Raw genomic sequence first — 17,067 nt, 5'->3', positions numbered from 1 at the left:
AGGGTCGTTCTGAGGGTTAAAAGGGAATAAAATTAAAGGCGCAAGCCCCCGAACTCATCTGGGTGCGATTTCAATGTCTCCATGTGAAAGTGAAAAAGTCGCATCGTCTTGCGAATTTAATGTACCTGGCAACGTAGTTTATGGCCCAATTTGCCTTGCTGTTGCCGTATCGTAAATTTCTAACAATGGAACTGGATCTGCAACGATTTGGAGAGAGGGGTGCAGCCCCTGGGGGTGGAGGTGTGCTTTAAGGCCCCTAAACTTCGGAGCGATTGATTTCAAAATTCAATTTTCCCTTTAGCTGAAATTACTCCCTAATAACCTCGCGAGTTAAGTCAAATTCTAAACCAGTGGAGAATAGGCTAAGACACTTCTAAAGTGAACTAAGTTGATATAACCGTCCTTGCTTCTGTTTTGTCTAAATGTATCTCTTAATTACCTCGCAAGTCGAGAAGAACTCTCAACTCGTGAAGAATGAGTTCTAAACTTGGTAGGGCGAATCAAGGCACCTCTAGATAGAATTTTGTTGGATTAAAATCTCTTATAGATTTATTTAGGAGTTCTCATGAACCTCGAATTCAGTTTCTAAAATCCTCATGAGTTGATGTTTCTAGCGTCAACAATTCCTATAATGCCAAATTTGAGGGTTTTCTTTCATTTCAAGCCATTTTCTGATATTCTCAACAAGTCCTATTCACTTCTAACTTTCTATTGCAAATAAATTTTAGAAATATATTTTATGCACTTCTAAAACTGATAAATAATTGTGTTTCCTAGGTTTCAGTCATTTTCAAACGTTAGAAACGAGTTTTTCTTACTTCTGAATTTCTAAACAAATTTTAGAAGCGTGTTTTACTTACTTCTAAATCACATATTACTGATTTTCAATAAAATTTTAATTCATGAAATAGTTAAAAATATATTTCCTCAAATAGGTGCAACAAATGCTCCGATCCTTATTGGGAAAAGTTCTCAATTCAGGATTTTGGCAACAAATGTGTGTCGTCAAAAAAATGCCTCCAAACCCATTATTAAACGCACCTGAAAATTTGTTTACGACAACGCCACCCCAGGGGCAAAGCGAAAAACAAGGCGGGCCAATTTAAGATTCTAATCCTGGGTCATTTTTTTGCACGCAAAAGGAGCAAAACGAGCAGGGAGAGCGAGTGAATTTGCCGTTATTAAAGGAGAAATATGCCCCGGGCATTTAATAAAAATATCTCCATTTTCTTCGGTCGTAATAATATTGCCGACGAGATGAATGTTATTCAATTTGCCTATGTCAAACGGGGTTATTTTCGTACAGAAGATGAATTTCATATTGTTCCCGCCATTATTGTTTGCGGATAACTCGTAGGGGTGTTTATTAGGAAAATACACCCTCCGAAGACAAGCGATTAAATGGGTGTTCAACTCGATAGTCGTTCATATTTTCCCTCATTCTTAGCAATCAGCAGATTTAAGAATCTGCATGTAAAGTTAGAAGTAAATGTCTTTGAATTCTGCTCACTTCTAAATGCACCTCAATGTCATTAACTATCTAAAAACGTCATAAGTTAAAGTGTGCGCTTAGACGTGAGGAGAACTTGATGTTATTGACATGCGGAGAGCCTACCACCTCCTTCATTTCTGAACTGCTAAGGATTAAAACCAGGATTACTCACGTCGCCTGTTTCCATAACCTCCCATTACAGATTTCCTAACTTTTGCTTATTCGGCTTTTAAAAAGTAATAAAACTTGAACCTTAGTGTTCCGTTTCAGCGTGGCCTTAAAAATCAAGGATTTTATGGCCGAGACAGCTTCGCAGTTCAGCTTCAGCTTCAGTCGGTTGCGTTTTACGTCTCTCGCTGTCTCCGGCAAGGAGAAACTCTATAAAATTTTAACGACATTTTGCGAAAAAACCTTTTGCGCTCGTCGAGCAAATTGAATTCCATTGAAAATGGGAAATTGAACACATTCCGCGTCAGTTGTCACATCAAACACGTGTATGTATCAAACGATGTAGTTCAGAATTATTTGATCTCGAAGTTGCAGTTAGTGACTATCTTAGAATGCACTTCTAATATGTTCACGAATCTTTCTCAAAACAGATAAACGGGGAAACCCCGAATTGAGAACATTTATTGATGCGTAAACTCATGAATTACACTATGACTACATCCTCCAAGACCTTGACATCAAATCTCCGTCAGCTATATAATTAATTCCCTACTAAAGACAGAAAAAAATCGAAGATTGAAAAAGGTTTCGTGAGTCTAAACTCATGAGTGACGCTTTTTCTAATCCACGACAACTCATCAGCAAAGACTCACCGTTCAGAAACTTGTTAGAATTCGTTTGGTTCATTCAAAATTCATCGCTTTTACCAGTTATGTAGCAATAAGGAGAGTTCGATTTTCTAAACTAGATATGTAAATTCTCCCGAAACGACTCACGAGTGACGCTCATTCTACCATATTGTAAATTTAGAATTAATTCACGCTCATCGCGGACGAACGCCTGAAACGTAAACCTAACGACCGATAAGCTGCAAAGCAATCCTGTACAAAGCCCGTATTCGGGTAGATCCAACACGTGGTATCATTTACTTGATGGACCATATTTTCAGAGGAAAACACCGCAATTCGCTTGAAAGTAGTTTCTTATGGCAGCCGCAGATAAATGATGGCGCTTAAAGCGGTCCGCAACTTTCTGTTACACGTTGTTAGATTTATCGTTCGGGGGCAACAATTTACAGCCTCTTTTACCCTCCTTTTCAGTGATCAAGCAGGATTACGACGTGCAAGTACACGACGAGTACGTTATTGCTGGCAACACCGCAGTCCTTAAGTGCAAGATTCCCAACTACGTGTCCGACTACGTCATGGTGACTTCCTGGGTGCAGGATGAAAGTGTCAACATCTACCCCAACACTGACATCGGGGGGAAATATGTGGTTTTGGCCAATGGGGATCTCTATATCAGTAATGCTGGACCTGGTGACGGGTACAAGAACTACGCTTGTCGGACTGTGCATCGATTGACTGGTAAGTCTAGAACTTCTACTCACTTTTAATGCTCGCAACAATACTTATTAGAAACGACTTTTAATTTATTTGAACTCGCTAAATGTAGTTTAGAAGTGACGAACTCATGAGGACTTAATTCATTAATTAACTTAATGATTCAAATCCTGAATTAAGCGTGAATGAAGTATTTGGACACGAGTTTCATATTTCAAAAATTACAAGTGAAAAAACTAAATATCTAAGTTTTATTATTCGCGTTAGAAGAAACGAGAACTTGTTTCTAAAGAGATGAAATGAATTGTTAGGATGAGGGTCACGTTTCTAATAGATATTTTGTGAGTTAGAAGTGAGGAGAACAATTTCCTTAAAATTACGAGTGTTGAAACAACTAAAGGACAAGGAATCTTTATCTAAAGTAGTAAATTTTTGTTTGAGCGTAAGAGGCCCTTTTTCCAAAGTACGTTTGGAGGAGGATTTTTATGTGCTGCTTGAAATGAGTTTTTCTTACTTAATCAGCAATTCAGCTTATTCCAACACAGTAGGCCAAAATCAATAGTTCTTAGTTAATCAGTCCGAGACGAGCTTCGCTACCCTCATTCAGAACTTTGTAGGCCTAATTGTACACAATTAGGCCATCAATTACGTGACCCACTAGCTAGAGTGGCCTCATTAGGCGAAACTTTAGTATTAATGAATGTTAAGTAAACCCGACCCTGGTTTCGCTTTGTCTCGATTTTTACGATGTGATTAATGTCACAAAAGGTCCAAAAAAGTTCTGTTGCTGTTAGAAGTGAGTTTACTCTCATAGAAATTTTCTTTTTTGGGTCATAACTCAAATCTAATTAAATTCATCAGAAATCTGCATCTGCGGCGATTTTATGAAAACTTATCATCTTCAAAGTTAATTTAACTTAATTGCCTATTTACCCGCTCAACTGCGACCCGAAAAACTTGAATTCGCGCCGTAAATCTCTTGGGAGGAACCGGAAACTGCGAGATCGTGTTTCACTTGGTAAACTAGGAAAAGTTTCAAAAAAGTCGGAATTATTGTCTCGAATTACGAACGTCTTCTTTAGCTTTTATCTGAGTAGAAGAGACATTTGAGAGTTGGTATTTGTGACGCGCAGTGGAGCAATGGAGCGAGATGATCTAAAACTACAAAATAAACAAATTTTCTTCATTTTTAGCGTACATGAAAAATGTTCGAAATTTGTTCTTCTTACTTCTAACACTTAAAGTATTTTTTTGAAACATTTATCTCTTGCATAAGTTACTTCTATCGCTTTCAAAGTTAACTTATCTCTCGTACTAAAAATACTAGAAATTTGTTTCTCACTCTCAGGGTTTATTTCATTACTTCAAAACTCATTTTCATCACTAATAACAAACAAATCAAATTCTTCGAAATATTCTATCTTCACTTCTAACTATTAAATTAGAAAGATGCCAATCGCAAACAGAAAGTGTTACATATTTTTCTATAAACTCCTCACTTTTAATGGCAAGATTTTTAAAATTTCTTTCCTTGGTAGAGTCAATGTTTCTAACGTCCAAATCTAGGTTTACCGCTGTAAAAACAACTTTGCCTTACTTCTCATGTGCATACCAAATTTTAAAAAAATATCCTTCTCATTTCTAACCTTTCAAATATGCTGTAAAAAAAAATACGACGTGCTTAAAATGAATTTTACCACTTTAAGCAAAACCGTCTATTATAACAACAAATTTTACAAAATATTCTCATCACTTCTAGTTAGCAAAATATTTATTAAAAATGTGTTTGTCACACTTATAGTTAGTTTTATTTTAGCACTTTTAATAAGAAGTTTCTCTCACTTTTAATGTGAACAATAAATTTTTAATTTAGTTTATCTCACTTCTACCTAACTTTCAAAGTTTTCGTTAGGCGTTCTTCACACGCAAATTTAATTATATCACTTTAGAAACCAATTTTTCTCACATCTAATGAGGAAACGTAATTTTAGAAATTGGCATTTCTCACTTCTAACTCGCTAAATATAATAATTTAGAAACCGATATCTCACGCCCAAGGTAAGATTCCGCAATGTAAGCAAAAATTGTCCTCATTTCTAACTCTTATATTTAAAATGTCCAAAATGTGTTGGGCACATATCAGAAGAGAGGAAAGTACATTTGTAAAACATACGTTTCTAAAGAAAATTTTAAGATTTGGAAGTGAGTAAAGTATTATATGTGTATATCTAAAATTGTTGTGTATATTTGAAATGAGACAAATACATGGGAAATTCATACGTTTATAAAGCATATTTTTAGAATTAGAAATGATGAGTGGAGTGCTTAATTTTCCTATATTGAAATCATTTTGTCGCTTCAGATTTTGAATTCACAGTGTTGCTTTTCGGAGACTGAGCATTTCCTTAAGTGACGTTTTCAATAACGGAGGGCTTTATCTCGCCCTTAGCCCTTGTAAATGCCGGGATAAAAGGTACATTATTCAGCCGGGAAACCCTCTGAAGATGCTCCCCCGAAATCCATAAAGACGCGCAACTTCAGCACTTTCCGCTTTAGTTATAATTTTGCGTTTTTCACGTCGACTCGACTCAGGCTGTAAATGTTTAGGGCCGCTCTGAGGCGTTTTATTCTCTTAATAAAACTTCTTTCTTTGTTGTAGGAGAATTGCAAACTTCCACATACCCAGGCAGAATCATCGTCACTGAACCTAAAGGCAATGTCCAGCCTCGAATCACTGTTGACAAATTTAATGCCAAACGCGCAGTCGTCGGAGATGATGTCACCCTTCCCTGCGTTGCGCAGGGTCACCCGGTACCCGGATACTATTGGAAAAAGGAGGAAGAAGGACAAATGGCACCGGTGCCGCTGGGCGAAAGAGTTGCCCTCTTAACCGCAGGTCTCCTTCGAATTTCAAAGGTAACGAAAAAATATATTAAGGCACAATTTATGATTTTTGTATGCGACTACGTGTTTTGTTGGAGTGGCACGTTAAAAATTCAGCGCGTTGTGCAGTGCACTTTACCGGAATATTTTAATTAGACCGCGCGAATGTTAATTGGGTCGCGTTCTTTTGTTTTCCCGCAGCGGAATGGGGATTAGGGTACTCTTTGATGATGGAAATTTGGTGCAGATTGATGAGAGTGATCTATTTTATCTGGGCTTGGAATAGTTGTTGGAAGTTGAGGGTAAATTTGAAACTTAATGGCAGTTAATTTAGCTGTTATTAGCGAAGTTTAGGTGCGAAAGATTTGTGCTTCCTGCTGATTTGCCCTAAATTTTCAATTTTTTTAAATTCAAAAATAAATAATTTTTTTAAGTAAAAGATGTTGAAAAATTAGCTTCACTACTGTTTTTCTTGGAAAAAATTAGCTGAAAATGAATACAAACTCGAAGGATATATCCTTGGAAATAACGAACTTAGTAATGACCTGTGGAACGGTGAAAGAGATCTCAGTTTCAATCGAGCTGGGCTTAAAATATTTGCTGGAAGTTGAAGCTAAATCTGAAACTAAATGGCAGCTAGTTTAGCTGTTATTAACAAAGGTTAGGTGCGCAATGTTTGTGCTTCCCGTTGATTTTCTCGAAATTTTTTATCTTTTTAAAGACAAAAATTTGCAAACTTTTTTAAATAAGAGATATTGGAAAATTGGCTTTACCCCTATTTTTCTTGAACAAAAATAATTGAACATGAATATCGACTCGATGGATCTCTTCTTGAAAGTAACGAACTTAATAATTATGTCCAAAACGGTAAGAGTTTTCTCAGTTTCGATTTCGCCATCGTTTTTACTTGTTTCGGGCCTACTTATAGCTACTTCTTTTTAAAAAAAACAATGAAAATGTTGAAATTAACCAAACTCTAAGCGTTCCAGAGATATTTAATAATTTTGTTATTTCATAACTCTGTTATTGTTAAAGATAATCCCACTAAATTTAGGTTTATTTTTACCTACTTTTTTCCAAAAAATAGCACAATCAAAATGGACCTTCCCATAACCGTTCTGATGATATTGTCAGTATTTAAGAAGTAAGTTGAGGATTAACTTTGGAATGGAAGACACTTACATCAAATGAGTTGTCATTGCATCTTATCTATCTTTCTCCCACCAATTCCAAGTCCAATATGAAAAAGAACGAAAAAAAGTCGCCTAACGACATTTTTTGGCAAGCTCTTCATTAAACAAATTGAACTTCTCGCGTCGCTGCCGCCCTCACCGCCGCCCCCGGCGCCGGGGGTGGCTCCCTACATAACTTTTAATAAAACTGTCACAAACGCGACGCGAGCCATTATTTTGCAACCTTTCGCACATTCGAATAAATCCCGAGTGAAAAATAACAATAATCCCACCCTCCGGGACGTTTCTACCCCCAAAACAGGGGTTTTTAATTTTTCTAATTTCATCACCAACTCCTGCGGTTTTTGTTCCAGATACGTCTGGAAGATGGGGGGGTGTATGTGTGTTTTGCTAATAATTCGGCGGGAGAGGAAAGTGTTCGGGTTACCCTAGAGGTGACCTCCTCCCTTTCCGCCCACATTCAACCTCAAATGCTGGTGGTGGATGTGGGCAAAGATGCCAGTTTTCAGTGTGTGGTTAATGGAAATCCGGTAGCGCAGGTCAACTGGATGCACAATGGTAAGAGAAGCCAGCTTGTTTCCCCTGGAATTTATTAGAGAAAGGGGGAGGGGGTACTTTGGAAAAGGGGAATATTTGAAAAAATCACTCATTCAAGCTCTGGAATTCCATTTTCACCTAAAAATGATTTTTTGGGACATTTTTTAGAATTATCCTACTTATCCCGATCTTTTTATTTAAAATATAACTTGGAAGTAGCGCTCATTCGGACTTTATCCGGAATTTTTTTTCCAGTAATTTTCCAGTTTTTTCGGATTTTGTATTTAGAACATATTTTTAAATTATTCCTAATCCGAGCTGTGTAATTCTGCGAACAAGAATTTTGAAAAATTTTCAGACTCATTCAGACATTCCTGGACACTCAAGAAATTTTCCAAGTTATCCAAATATTTTTATTTCAATCAATTACCACATATCCGAACTTTGCAATTCCATTCCACTCGAGGAAAAATCCAATTCCCGATATTAAAATATCCGAATATTAAATGTATGCTTCGTCGATTTTTGGATCAAATTAGGAAAGCCAGTGGCGGCAGACAACAGAGTAGAAGTGAAAAAAGACCCCCCTCGGCTTACAATAAAACAGCTGACAAAAGACGATAGGGGGATGTACCAGTGTTTTGCCTTCAATAACTGGGATCAGGCCCAAGGAACCGCAGAACTGGATATGGGAGACGCAGGACCGGAATTAATTTATTGGTACTCAGGAACGGAAGATTTAATGTAGTCGGCTTAAAGGTCGTTTCTGCGCAGGTTTGCCGAGCAAACTTTGCAGCCTGGGCCGATGGTTTCGCTAAAATGCGTCGCTTCTGGTAACCCTCCACCGCAATTTACTTGGGCCCTAGATGGGTTCCCTATTCCAGATAGTTCCAGATTTCTCGTGGGTGCGTTTTTTGCAGTTTTCTTAGAAGTTTCCAGCTTTTCTAGAAGTTTTCGTAACATTTTTCAAGCATTATTATGAAGTGCGTTGACCCTGACAAGTTTACTACTAGCAGCAGTTTTTCACTATTTCCAATCCTAAAATGTTTTTTTCATAAAATATTCCAGAGGAAACTGACAGCTAAGACCATGTCATTTATCCCATGTGACTCCTTAAAAATCGGCACAGTTTCATATTTCACATAAAACAAGCTAGTAGTACCACTTTCAGGGTCTCAGGACATTTGAATTAGGAGTATGCCTTCAGGTCAATACGTTACCATCCAAGATGATGTAATCTCCCACGTCAACATCACAAACGTCAAAGCGGAAGATGGGGGTGAATATTCGTGTACTGCGCACAATAGCGTCGGAAAAGTGTCGCACAGCGCAAGGGTCAACGTGTATGGTCTGCCATTCATCCGAGAAATGCACAAAGTCATTGGAGTGGCCGGCACTTCATTGGTGGTTAAGTGTCCAGTGGCCGGATATCCTATTGAGACCATCACTTGGGAGAGAGAAGGACAGGTGCTGCCAGTAAACGCGTAAGTGATTTTTAGTAGAAAATCTGATGGAGCTAAATCGGGTTGTCTTGCGGGCCATACCGATTAGTTTTCCTTTTAGCTACATTTTTAGCTCATTCATTTTCATTCCGGGTCCGACAAATCAACATCACCTTAAGGGAATTCCAGGTCGAAGGAAGAAATTCCGTCTGGAAAGCGTTTAGTTTGGACCCGGAATGAGAATTTATTAAGCTAACGTCCATAAATCTCCCTTAGAGCTAACCTTACAGTTAATTGTTCCTTTGGAAAGACAACTGAGGAGTTTTATAGTCTTTTAACAATTTCAGGAGGCAGCGAGTGTACCCTAATGGCACTTTATATGTTGCGCAGACACAGAGGAAGGAGGATGCGGGTACCTACACATGTCAAGCCCAAAATAGACAGAGAAATTCGGCCCGCAGGGATGTAGAAGTGCAGGTCATCGGTAAGAGGGTTGTTATGACTTTAAAATTCATGAAAGAGCACATTTGTGTTTCGCAACCCCCAGAACCCTTGTCAAAATGTCAATTAGGCCTTTCTAAATCCCAACAATTCCGCCCCTAAGCTCCGATATTTACCATAAATTTTGGACGGAATTAAACATACAAGAATTACAAAATTCCTCCCTTTTATCTTCTTAACCTTCAAACATGCACTGTTCGACCCCCAAACGGTCCTTCCCTACATTAACCTAATGGCGTTTGGGGTAGTTCGCACAGTAGGGGCGACTCTGGATGGCGTACATCCAGAATTAATGAAGGTGCCATCCCGGGATCGTTTTATCGCTTGGCTCCATAAAACGCGAGATACTGGCCTTGTTTTTGCATACAAAGGGACATTAAGGCCCAGGGAAGAGGTTTATTAAGTTCGCTGTTCAGGTTAGGCATTCATGGGACTTACGTGGATGATGAATAATTCGAGATCAGGGTGCTTGTAAAATGGAGATGCGAGTGAATTTGAGGAATGCTCTTGTAAATTTCTTTTTTGAGCTGGGTGAAAGATACAGTAAAATTGATCATAAAATTCGCATTTCTGGAAAAAGTTAACTGGATTTTTAAAAATTTTTCGAACTCAATGATACATACGTCAAAATTGACAGTGGCAATCGCTTTTATGGAAAAAATTAGATGAACATGAATACCATTTCGAGGAGCCTACCTTTAAAATTGAGGAAGTTACAAATTTTTGAAATTTCGAATTTTTTTGAACCAAATGATAGCTACGTCAAAATTGGCATTCACTTATTTGGGATTTGAGCCCCATTTTGACCTAACTTTCCCTAAAAAAGACATTTTCCAACTTTTTCAACCTGAAGAGAAATTTCACCTATTCACCATTTTAAAATTTTCGTATTTTGTCCCATTTCTACAGAATCATTCCCAAATATAAGAAATTTTCCAGAATTGCTAAATAGAGCTAAGTGTGTTTCCGCTCCTTTACTTACTTTAACCATTAGTAGATATGTTTTGATTGGTTGGGAGGTTGAGACAAAAACATTCCAGTTCCCCCGAAAATCCTGCCGATCAATCCCATGACTGACCTCCTCAGGGAAGGGATGAGAGCTGCCATAACCTGTCAAATCATGGAAGGAGACCTGCCCATCACCTTTAGTTGGGAGCGAGACGGAAAGGTGAGGTTTTCTTCTTCGAGAAAATTCTAGAAGGTTCCTGAGGTATGTCTCTCTCAGCCAATCATAAACAACGCTGCGCTGGGCACAGCAATTCGTCGCATCGACGAATTCTCTTCGTCGCTGATCATAGACCAAGTTAGCTCTCAACACAGTGGCAACTACACGTGCGTAGCTAGCAACGTCGCTGGCAAGGAGAGATACATTGTTCCGCTCACTGTGAATGGTAAGTAGCTGACTTTGTCGCTCAATATCCCGCAAATCCACTTAGGCAAATTGAAGGCGCTCTATCTTTATTGAGAAAGAGGCGTTCGGAAGTAATTTCGCCGTTTACTGTCTTGGAGCTGGAATTCGATTTGTTTAGGGATTTGGGGGTGGCGGGAGAATGTTTTCGTGCTTTAAAAAAGTGTGTGCAATCATAAAATAAGAGTTTTTGGGCCGCATAACCTCTGAGCATAACAGATTTTAGTTCGTGTGACTTTTTTATAACCCAGAATTTTTCCTTTCCGCAGAATCTTCCTAGAAACTTGCGAAACTTACTGTGGGCTTTCAGAAGTACTTAAGAACTGTTTCAATATTCATTTAAATTATAGCCTTGGAATCGCCCCTACAGCAGCAGTAATTGTAATATTCAGCCGCGAAGTTAAACAAGAAACTTCTCCCTTTTCTCCCCCACCCCACACGAACGAATCACGACCGAAAGTTTTCTTGTTTCTCAGCTTTCCGAAAACGATTCGAACAAATTGAATTCGCAAGTTTGGCATCTGCAAAAAACTTGTGAGGTTTTCTCGGTAATGGCAAGGAAATAGAAGTTAAGGGCGCTTTTAGGCTTCGATGCCCTTTAGAGGGATGAATTTAAATTCTCCTGATATTTTGTGTACTCCCTTAAGGAGCTTCTAAAATTGCATTTTTTATTATTAGTTCCTCCCAGATGGACGTCCGAGCCCTCAGACTCGAGCGTCGCCGCTGGACAGGACGCCATCATTCACTGTCAGGCGGACGGCTATCCGAAGCCGCTGATCACATGGAGGAAGGCTGTCGGTAAATTTATATTCTAGATTTCACTAAACTGCATGCTTATTATTCTTTAATTAGTGACTTTCAGTCCCTGTGCACATTATCTACATTTCTTTACATCAGCTATATGAACTGAAACAATGTCTAATTGGTGTTTGCCATTATTTACTAAATTAGGGATTTTCTGAAACTGCGAGAAAGATACATTACAATTAATGAATAGATACTTCTTTTTTTTGGCAAACAAAGATTCAGTTGAACAAAAATTCGTGTAATCTATGTAAATTATTCAAGAAGGTAGTCGATCCGTAGGGTGTATTATTACCGAAATACAGTCATATAACATGAAATGGTTGAAAAACATAAATGTAAAAAATGTAGACTAATGTAGACAATTTAAAATCAAAGTATTTTCGTTACGTAAGATGGTGTAAAATGTTAAATCGCCCTTCCAAATCAAACTGCGACCGTTCCAGACGTCGTTTTCCAATTCCGAGCGTCGAAAACGAATTGAAACTCGAAAGTCTTGTGCTGACATGTGCACGGCCCGGGAAAATATGAACTGCCCCCCCATCGAACAGGGAGGGCATTATCTGCAATTGACACAAACGGGTCTTGAGCGACAAAAACTTAAGTGTAAGGGCGTAATGGGCAATTTCGAATGTTTCGTAATATTTTTGACATACGGGAGATGGGGTAGATGTTCAACTAGAGCGGAAGAAACCCACTTCTAGTGGAATAATCTTTAAGGGAAACTTGGGGATTTTAGGGGAGCAACCGGGGGAGTACAAAGACTTCCACTACGAGCCCAACGTGCAACAATATCAGAACGGTTCGCTGGGTTTCACGCACATATCAAAGGAAAATGAGGGCCAGTACCTTTGCGAAGCCAAAAATAACATCGGGGCAGGTATCAGCAAGGTCATTTTCCTTAGGGTTAACGGTAAGTCGACGTTATGCACGAAAACGGAACGTTATTCTTGCCCCTTCATGGATTTGTTAAGAATACAGCCTTAACATCCAATTCCGCTCCTCCTTTGTTAAGCGAATTTAATAAAAATGCCATTTTGAACGTAACACAATACCTTTGGTCTCGTTTATTAGGATCCATTTTTTTCCCATTGTGGCCACCCCCACAAAAAGGAAACCTGTCGGCGAGATATTATTTGGCTTATTGCTTTCTGCGGGTGCCTGTAAGAGGGATCGAGGGGATGTTATTTTCCTTCCCGAGCGAGATTAATCGAAGAATAACGTAAATCTTTAATAAGGTTTGCGCCCAAGTTGCCAGGCGTATGGGGTAACCTGAATGGAATTGAAGCTCCAATATCACGCTTTTGATTTCTCGACATTTCCTCCTTTGTTTCAATTGGCAAAAAAACGAAGTCAAAATTTTGACAACCTAGACTCCGCCTTTTTTACCACAAAATGCATTTTTCAAGCTATGAAGCCGGTGGGCGGAGTCTGTTTTTACCCCACCTCTAAACGACTTAAGTATATTGGCTTAAGCTCCGCCTCATTAATGTCATTCTCGGTAAATAGTCAACTTCAACATTCCTATTTTTTGCCCTTTATATTACCTAGCGTTATACAACCATCGCCCTTCACATAACCGTACAAATTGCCAACAGATATATCTTATTTTATTAGAAGCCCCGCACGCGGCTATAACTCTCCGCCGCAACCGGTGAAAGGGGGGAAGAATAACGACCAACCTCGCGAAATAAGTCTTCCTCGTGTTGATATTAATTCCGACTGCAATGAAATATTGCCCTTTTTTATTCATTTCTTTTCGCGTTATATGCGAAGCACCCGCACACTTTGCACAAAAATCCAAACAAGTGCAAGTAGTCAAAGGAGAACAGGCGCACTTGCAGTGCGCAGCCACGGGAGATACGCCCATGATGATCAACTGGAAGGTGGGCGGGCAACACATATCCAAAGACGGTAAATTTTTGCCACTCCTCTTTCCTATTTTATTAATTTAGGTTGTGTTGAGAAGGAGACGGACGGTATTCTATTCGAGAGCAATCACTGGCGGATGGGATGGTCTCAGAGTTGGGTAAAGCCGTTATAGATCAAAAGCTATTAACTTATTTTCTATGAGCATGTCTTAATAGGCATAGAGCGCACCATTCGTCAGGATACCGGAATCTTCATATGCTCCGCCTCCAATGCATATGGGAGTGACGACATGAACATTCAGTTGATAGTACAGGAGATACCAGAAGCACCGCGTAATGTGCGAGTTGTGGACCAGCAATCGCGCTCTATCGGCATCACTTGGACTTATCCCTACGCGGGAAACAGCCCTATTACCAATTACATCGTTCAATACAAACCGGGAGCAGGTACTAACACTCCCCTCTATTTTTATCTCTGTAATAAATATTACACTACTCAGAGGTTTGGCCTAATCAGCCATCCAAAGTCACCGCCCCTGGGGCTCAAACTAGCGCTACAATCTCGAATCTAAGACCTGCGCAAGTGTATCATTTACGGGTTTTAGCAGAGAACCGCCTGGGACTCAGTGAACCTAGTCAGACGGTCCAAGTGAATACTTTGGAGGAGGGTAAGCTCATCTCAATTTTATCTCTCCCTCCTGGAAAGTATTCACATATGTTTTTGACAAATACAGTCCCCAGTGGTGCCCCCGTGGATATTAGAGCGGAAGCCAAGACCTCCACAGAGTTGGTAGTTACGTGGGAGCCTCCAGTAAGGGAGACTTGGAATGGGAATTTACTGGGTTACCACGTAGGGTACCAAGAGATGGATGAGGAGACTAATAGTGTTACTCAGAGTTACGTGTTCAAAAGCGTAGAGGTGCGGCCTCATTATGGAGGAGAGGCAGTTCTGCAGGGGTTGTCTAAGTTCTCTACTTACAGCATCATTGTTCAGGTAAAAAATTGGTTAAGAGTTGGTGTTTTCCTTCCACTCTTGCATGGACCCCGCCTACTCTCATCCAAGCTCCTCTCCTTCCTAGGCTTACAACAGCAGAGGTTCGGGTCCGGCCAGCGCTCCGGTTACAGCACGCACCCTTGAAGACGCCCCCACTCTCCCGCCCGAAAATGTCCAATGCTCTGTCTTAAATGCTCAAAGTTTGCACATATCGTGGGAGCCCCCGCTCCCCGTGGGACGCAACGGCGTCATTCAGGGTTATAAAGTCACTTATCACTCAGTGGGTGAGTGGTATGGTAAGACTTCGACATTATTAAGGGGGGAAACAAATGACAAGTTTGATATTCACAGATAACGATGACCAGCAAACTAAAATCATCAGCCAGCTGCGTACTACTATTTCGGGACTGCGCAAGTTTACCAATTACAGTATGACAGTATTGGCATACACGGGAAGCGGTGACGGTGTCAGGTCGTCACCCGTTTATTGTCAAACTGAGGAAGATGGTGCGCTGTTCCCTTTCTCCAATTCAATTTATTAATCGATTCTTTTTAGTGCCTTCGGCACCTGCACAAATTAAGGCCGTGCTGAGCGCCCCTAATAAAATCTTGGTGTCATGGCTGCCCCCTAAATTTAGCAATGGCCCCCTGACTGGCTATACTTTTTATATGAGTATAATGGAGGATGGTCAGGAAGAGGGAACTCACAAGAGGGCACTCAGTCCACAGACGGAAATGCACGAAGTAGTGCGCGGACATGAGACCAATACTCTGCAGTTCTGGGTCACTGCCTCCACTAGGGTATGCCCTTTTTGTTCCCTTTAGGCTCTGCCTCCTTATGCTCAACCCTCCAGATTTTTACTGCTTTCTCTCTAGATTGGAGAGGGGGAGAGCACACGCGTAATCACGGTCACGCCCTCCAAGAATGTACCTGCCAAAATTGCCTCTTTTGGTAGAGAAGTGGTCAGTGCATGGAAACAAAACATTTATCTGCACTGTAAGAGAGTTGGGATTCCGCTGCCCAATGCTGTATGGAAGTTGAACGAAATGCCTCTGGAAGTTGGCGGGAGGCGGGGAATTCTGCCTAATGCCACGTTGGTGAGTAGTCAAAAACTGGGCTTGGGTGAAGAGTGGGGCATAATGATAGGAATTGCAGGTTATTAAAGATATTCAGAACGTGGATCAGGCCAACTATTCATGTGCTGTGGAAAATCAATATGGTAAAGACGAGATTGTATATACATTGAAGGTGCTGGTGCCGCCGGAAGCGCCTATTTTAAATGTTGTGGAGGCTTTTACCGACAGTTTACAACTGCGGTAAGCACTTTAATTTTAAAATAAATGTAGACACACAACAAATAAAATGTTCACAAATAATCTCGCTTTTATGTCAAAACTTGATTATCAATAATAATAAATTTTTCCTACTAACTTGGTGTAGCTGGGTCGATCAAGGCAACGGTGGTTCCCCTATCTTAGGCTACGTAATCAACTACAAAAGAGATAGAGGGGACTGGGAGGAACTGCAAATCCCCGCCCGAACTGACGAACACATGCTCCGTAACCTATGGTGCGGCAGCAGGTAAATCTCCCTCCCCACAAGCGAAGACCCCCTTTAAATCCCTTTCTAGGTACCTCCTCTACATCACTGCCTTCAATCGAATAGGCACTGGACTACCTTGCGACATCGTCACTGCGCATACTAAAGGAACAGGTATAAAGAAATTTATTCCAGGTCATTCTGGAATTTTTTAGAACGTTTTCGTTAGTTCCAGTGCAGCCGAAGCAGTCACAAATGCTGACCATGAACGCCACCGTCGCCACCGTATGGTTAGATTCATGGGGTGACGGAGGTTGTGGTATTTTGCATTTCGCAATTTTTTATAGGTTAGTTGTAAGTCAACTAGAGAGTATGGTGGTCATTACTGAATTTTAGACCGATGAGACACAACTCCTGGACAACTGCGGCCAATCACGTAAAACCAACAGAGAGAATTTACAGTATTGTCGATCTCTATCCGGGAACTGAATACCAAATGAAGGTGACTGCACATAATAATGCGGGCGACACTGAGGCCTTGTACAATTTCACTACTTTGACATTTGCAGGAGGTGAAATCACCATTTTGTATTTGTGGAAAATCTAACCCTAAATTGTTTATTAGTTGTTCCAGAACTGTCACCTCCTGTGAGCCACTCGGGAGATCAATCGTTTTATCTCAACGCCAAACTGTTGGTTCCGATGGTGTCCTCGATTGTCATTTCGGTTGCCATTTTTGTGGCGTTGCTGTACCGTCGTAGTAAGTCTTTGACAGTAACAAACATTACACTGGACATCTTGACAAACACTAATTTGATATTAATTTAATTATGTTATATGTCAATGCTCACGATGTATCGCTTTGACTCCATAACTACGTGTCATTTACAG

General features: G+C 40.1%; 1 protein-coding gene across 4 annotated transcripts in view; it reads left to right on the top strand.

Moving 5' to 3' along the window:
• The window catches only part of Dscam4 (Down syndrome cell adhesion molecule 4), a 44,955-nt gene that overhangs the window by 26,063 nt on the left and 1,825 nt on the right, over nt 1-17,067 (top strand). For all 4 annotated transcript variants that reach the window (XM_066393340.1, XM_066393338.1, XM_066393339.1 and 1 more), the window contains exons 4-29: nt 2,761-3,027; nt 5,663-5,919; nt 7,433-7,637; nt 8,156-8,336; nt 8,391-8,521; nt 8,824-9,100; nt 9,406-9,542; nt 10,600-10,727; nt 10,785-10,950; nt 11,646-11,765; nt 12,511-12,684; nt 13,548-13,685; nt 13,741-13,800; nt 13,859-14,089; nt 14,143-14,310; nt 14,377-14,636; nt 14,722-14,932; nt 14,988-15,143; nt 15,193-15,437; nt 15,513-15,734; nt 15,793-15,953; nt 16,078-16,218; nt 16,268-16,350; nt 16,406-16,523; nt 16,573-16,748; nt 16,802-16,936. In XM_066393340.1, the coding sequence (XP_066249437.1) occupies nt 2,761-3,027; nt 5,663-5,919; nt 7,433-7,637; nt 8,156-8,336; nt 8,391-8,521; nt 8,824-9,100; nt 9,406-9,542; nt 10,600-10,727; nt 10,785-10,950; nt 11,646-11,765; nt 12,511-12,684; nt 13,548-13,685; nt 13,741-13,800; nt 13,859-14,089; nt 14,143-14,310; nt 14,377-14,636; nt 14,722-14,932; nt 14,988-15,143; nt 15,193-15,437; nt 15,513-15,734; nt 15,793-15,953; nt 16,078-16,218; nt 16,268-16,350; nt 16,406-16,523; nt 16,573-16,748; nt 16,802-16,936 (4,548 nt within the window). The remainder of the gene's footprint in view (nt 1-2,760; nt 3,028-5,662; nt 5,920-7,432; nt 7,638-8,155; nt 8,337-8,390; nt 8,522-8,823; nt 9,101-9,405; nt 9,543-10,599; nt 10,728-10,784; nt 10,951-11,645; nt 11,766-12,510; nt 12,685-13,547; nt 13,686-13,740; nt 13,801-13,858; nt 14,090-14,142; nt 14,311-14,376; nt 14,637-14,721; nt 14,933-14,987; nt 15,144-15,192; nt 15,438-15,512; nt 15,735-15,792; nt 15,954-16,077; nt 16,219-16,267; nt 16,351-16,405; nt 16,524-16,572; nt 16,749-16,801; nt 16,937-17,067) is intronic.

The sequence above is a fragment of the Euwallacea similis genome, chromosome 9 (assembly GCF_039881205.1).
Source record: "Euwallacea similis isolate ESF13 chromosome 9, ESF131.1, whole genome shotgun sequence".
Taxonomy (NCBI): domain Eukaryota; kingdom Metazoa; phylum Arthropoda; class Insecta; order Coleoptera; family Curculionidae; genus Euwallacea; species Euwallacea similis.
The sequence above is the reverse complement of the archived record's forward strand: the minus strand, read 5'-3'. Positions and strand labels throughout refer to the sequence as shown.